We start from the raw sequence: 4,567 nt of genomic DNA, 5'->3' as shown, positions 1-4,567 counted from the left end.
AAATTATCGGACAATCTCTTTTATATCCCATGCAAGTGAAGATTGCTAAAGGCAATACAGAAATGGCTATAATCATACATTGACAGAGAACTTCCAGAGGTTCAAGCCAGATTCAGAAGAGGCTGTGGACATCATTGCTGATGTCCTATGGATCTTTTCTGAAAGCAGAGAATATCAGAAATATGTTTACTTGTGTTTCATAGATTACACAAAGGCTGTTGATTGTGTGGATCATGACAAGCTATGAACAACCTGGTGAAGAATGAGTATTATGGAACACTTAATTGTGCTCGTGAGGAATCTGTGCATGGACCAAGAGGCAGTTGTTCGAACAGAATATGGGAACACTGAATGTTTTAAAATTAAGAAAGGTGTGCAACAAGGTTGTGTTCTTTCACTATACTTATTCAATCTGTATGCTGTGCAAATAATGCAAGAAGCAGGGTTCTATGAAGAAAAATGTGGCATCAGGATTGGAGGAAGACTTATTAACAACCTGTGATATGCAGATGATACAACCTGGCTTGCTGATAGTGAAGAGGACTTAAAACATTTACTTATGAAGATCAAAGAGCACAGCCTTCAGTATGGATTACATCTCAATGTCAAGAAAACAAAAATCTTCACCACTGGACCAATAAACAACATTCTTATCAATGGAGAAAAGATTGAAGTTGTCAAGGACTTCATTCTTCTTGGATCAACTATCAACATTCGTGGAAGCAGCAGTCAAGAGATCAGATGACATATTGCATAAAGTGTTGAAGAGCAATGATGTCACCTTGAGGACTAACTAAGACATGCCTGACCCAAGCCATGGTATTTTCAATAACCTCATATGCATGCGAAAGCTGGACAGTGAATAAGGAAGACCGTAGAAGAATTGATGCCTTTGAGTTGTGGTATTGGAGAAGAATATGGAAAGTGCCATGTGCTACTGAATAAGGCTGTGAACCGCATGGTCAGCAGTTTGAAACTACCAGCTATTCAGTGGCATAAAGATGAGGCTTTCTATTCCCGCAAAGATTTACAGCCCTAGAAACAGGGTCACTATGAGTCAGAACCGACTCCACAGTACATAACCACCATGGAGTGCCAAAAGAACCAATAAATTTGTTTTGGAAGATGTGCAGCCAGAGTGCTCCTTAGAGGCCAAGATGGCCAATCTTTGTCTCTCATACTTTGGATATATTGTCAGGAATGACCAGTCGCTGGAGAACGATATCATGTTTGGTAAGGTGGAGGGTCAGAGAAATAGAGGAAGACCCCCAACGACATGGATTGGCCAGGTGGCAGCATTGATGGACTCAAGAGTGGCAACAGTAGTGAGTTTGGCCCAGGATCAAGCAGTGTTTTATTCTGCTGTGCATAAGGTCGCTATGGATCGGTACCAACTTGATGGCACCTAACAACAACAATAACAAGCTCAATGGTAACTTATAATTACTACGGGGTTCAAGGGAGAAGGAACTGATTTTAATTTTTATAGACCTGGAAACAACAGAGCAAAACAAAACAAAAACAAAAAAAACCTTCTGTGAATGTAAGTCATATTTTCCCACAGCAACAAAATTTTTATGTCACTGTTTCACAGATAAGACATTTTGATATGATAGCTTCTGTTTTGTTTTGTTTCTTTGTTTATTTGCTTTCCTTTTATACAACCTAACATCTTCCTATACTGATCCAGTTGAAAGTTATGAAAATGAGGACTTTTTGATAAGAGGAGAATGGTTAATAACAATATCCCAGATGTTGTTGTTGTTAAGTGCCATTGAGTCGACTCCAACCCATAGCGACCCTATATAGGGTTTCTGAAGAGCAGCTGGTGAGCTTGAACTGCCAACCTTGCAGTTCAAACGGCTTTGCAGTCTGGTACATCAACCCAAAGTGCTACAGCAGAACACCATCTCAGACATATAAAATGCTAATTATCTAACAAGAATTGTTGTAGCCCTTCACGTGTAAGTACTGTACCATTATTATAAGCTCCACTTCATAAATGCTTTGTTGAAACAAAGTTGACCCAACAAAGTTGAGGCACACATTTGTTAAGCTATCAGGACTGAATTTGAACCAAAAGATTCTGGCTCTTAATTTCATACCCTTAACCAATACACTGCTGTTGCTGTTAAGTGCCATTGATTCATTTCTGACCCATAGTGATCCTGTATAGGGTTTTTGAAAAGTGTCTGGTGAGCTTGAACCATTGACCTTGCAGTTAAGATGACTTTGCAGTCCAGCCCATTAATCCACAGCACCACACCAGGACTCTAATATACAGTGATAGAATTATCCAGAGACATGTATTTGATTTGTATATGAACAGAACTAGGAGACAAAGTAAGCTAGAAAAAAAAATTAAATGTTTTATCTGGGGCATGAGAGAGTATACTGGAGTTAGGCTAGAAGAAACTCCAGAATAACACTGGTTAAATAATTATTAGAATAGATGGTATAGACTTGTGAAGTATTGCTGCACTCCATAAGTAAGAACTTTTAAAGTATTATATCACTGATGCAAGTAAAATATAGAAGCATATATTTACATATTTCTTCATGGCTGATATTGTCTTCACTGAATATAATCACACAAGAACAAGCTATGTGAGTTTTCTGTTTACTTGGATTGTACATTTCTCTGAGTGGCATGCTGCTAAATTTATAAATTGATATTAAAACCAAATAATCAGTGGGACAGCGAATATATAAATATGAAAAGCAAAAACAAAGCATAGCACAGAAGTCTGTATAAATTTAGGAGATGTCAAATTTTAGGTCATATCTAAGTTTGTACATGCTGATATGATATGAGATATAGATGGGTTTTATGCATGTTCAAGTTCTTATGATATCAAAATCATATGCTTTCATTCCTCACTGATCAATATGCTTCAGTGACAAATACCAACTTCTTATGCAAAAACGGACAATGACCATATCAGATCACAGAATTGATTAATGACATCATTACATAGTTTCCAAATTGCATCATTATATAACTGTCAAATTGAATCATTATATAACTATCAAACCAAAGAGAATCATGACTCAGACTAGTTAACATATAATCTTAACTAATACAGTCAGTGCTGCTCTTGCCTTATACCTCAGCATTCATTATTGCCAGATGGATGTCATTCATACACAAACTAGTTGGATAGTTGAGGTTTCACTTTTGTATATGTGAAATGTTGAAAAATAATCAGTAAGTGAGGATTAGATGATTCAACAAGCTCTGTGGTGAGAAGCAGGAATGTCTTTCAGTCTATTCCTTCTTCTTCCCATAATTTGGGACCATAGCTTCTTCATGGCATTCTTCATCTCATTGTTCCTTAATGTGTATATCAGAGGATTGAGCATGGGAGCAATGATAGTATAAAATAATGCAAACACTTTATCTTCTGGTAAAGTAGTTGCTGGTCGAATATAAACAAAGAGTAAGGGAGCAAAAAACAGGACCACCACTGTAATATGGGAAGTGCATGTGGAAAGAGCTTTGCGACGATTCTCTCTGGAATAGGACTTGACAGTGTATAATATTACAGCATAAGATATCAACAGGACAACCAAAATCACTAGACCCATCAAACCAGAATTGGCAATGACCAAGAGTCCAATTCTGCTGGTATCAGTACAAGCCAGTTTCAGCAAAGGATAGACGTCACAAAAGTAGTGATCTATTTCATTAGGACCACAGTAGGGCAAGAAAATTGCAAGCATAAACTGACCAAAGGAGTGCAGGAAACCCCCAAAACAGGAAGCAGCCATAATGACCCCACATGTCCTTCTGCTCATGATGACAGTGTAGTGCAGAGGCTTGCAGATGGCCACATAGCGGTCATAGGCCATCCCTGTGAGGATGAAGACCTCAATCCCCCCAAAGAAGTGCATGGTAAAGAGCTGTGTCATGCAGCCATTGTAGGAAATGGTTTTCTTTTCTGCCAGCAAGTCAATGACTAACTTGGGTGTCACAGTGGAGGTATAGCAGAGATCAGAGAGTGAGAGGAAACTCAGGAAGAAATACATGGGCTGCTGGATAAGTTGGCTGCAGGTGACAGAAATCATTATAAGCAGGTTTCCTGCCAAAATTGCAATGTAGGAAAGTAAAAATATTATGAAAAATAATATTTCTACTTCCTTTTGCTGAGAAAATCCTAAGAGAATAAATTCTGTGATGTTATTCCTATTTTCCATGATCCAGAGAAGAAGTTTGTAGCCACCTACAATTTAAATAAATGATGAATTCTTCTAAGATATATGTAAATATGCTGATGCATCATTCCTTGCATGGGGAAGCTTTAATGAATATAGTTCAGGGGTGGAAGCCATGGAAATTTTATTATTCTTAAGGATGGCTTTCCTGCAGAGTACTTTGATACTTTCTAGAAACAATAATTACTGGCAAAGAATTAGCTTGTTGAGATGATACATAGAAACATTGCACACATACCCATGTTGTAATTGTTGTATTTGTGTGTCTTCAAGTTGATTCTGACTTAAAGCAACCCTATATGACAGAACAATAGAACAATAGATAACCAGGTCTTTTCTCTTGTGTAGCTTC

The 4,567-nt window shown here is 37.7% G+C and overlaps 1 protein-coding gene across 1 annotated transcript; it reads right to left on the bottom strand.

Annotated features, from left to right (window-relative positions):
- Positions 1–3,228: 3,228 nt before the first annotated feature.
- Positions 3,229–4,197, bottom strand: LOC102827402 (olfactory receptor 4P4-like). Its single transcript, XM_006877782.1, has one exon. It carries the CDS (start codon positions 4,195–4,197, stop codon positions 3,229–3,231), a length of 969 nt encoding a protein of 322 aa, XP_006877844.1.
- Positions 4,198–4,567: the final 370 nt, after the last annotated feature.

Source organism: Chrysochloris asiatica, unplaced genomic scaffold (genome assembly GCF_000296735.1).
Source record: "Chrysochloris asiatica unplaced genomic scaffold, ChrAsi1.0 scaffold00597, whole genome shotgun sequence".
NCBI classification, from domain to species: Eukaryota; Metazoa; Chordata; class Mammalia; order Afrosoricida; family Chrysochloridae; genus Chrysochloris; species Chrysochloris asiatica.
This window is presented reverse-complemented; position numbering and strand designations above follow the sequence as displayed.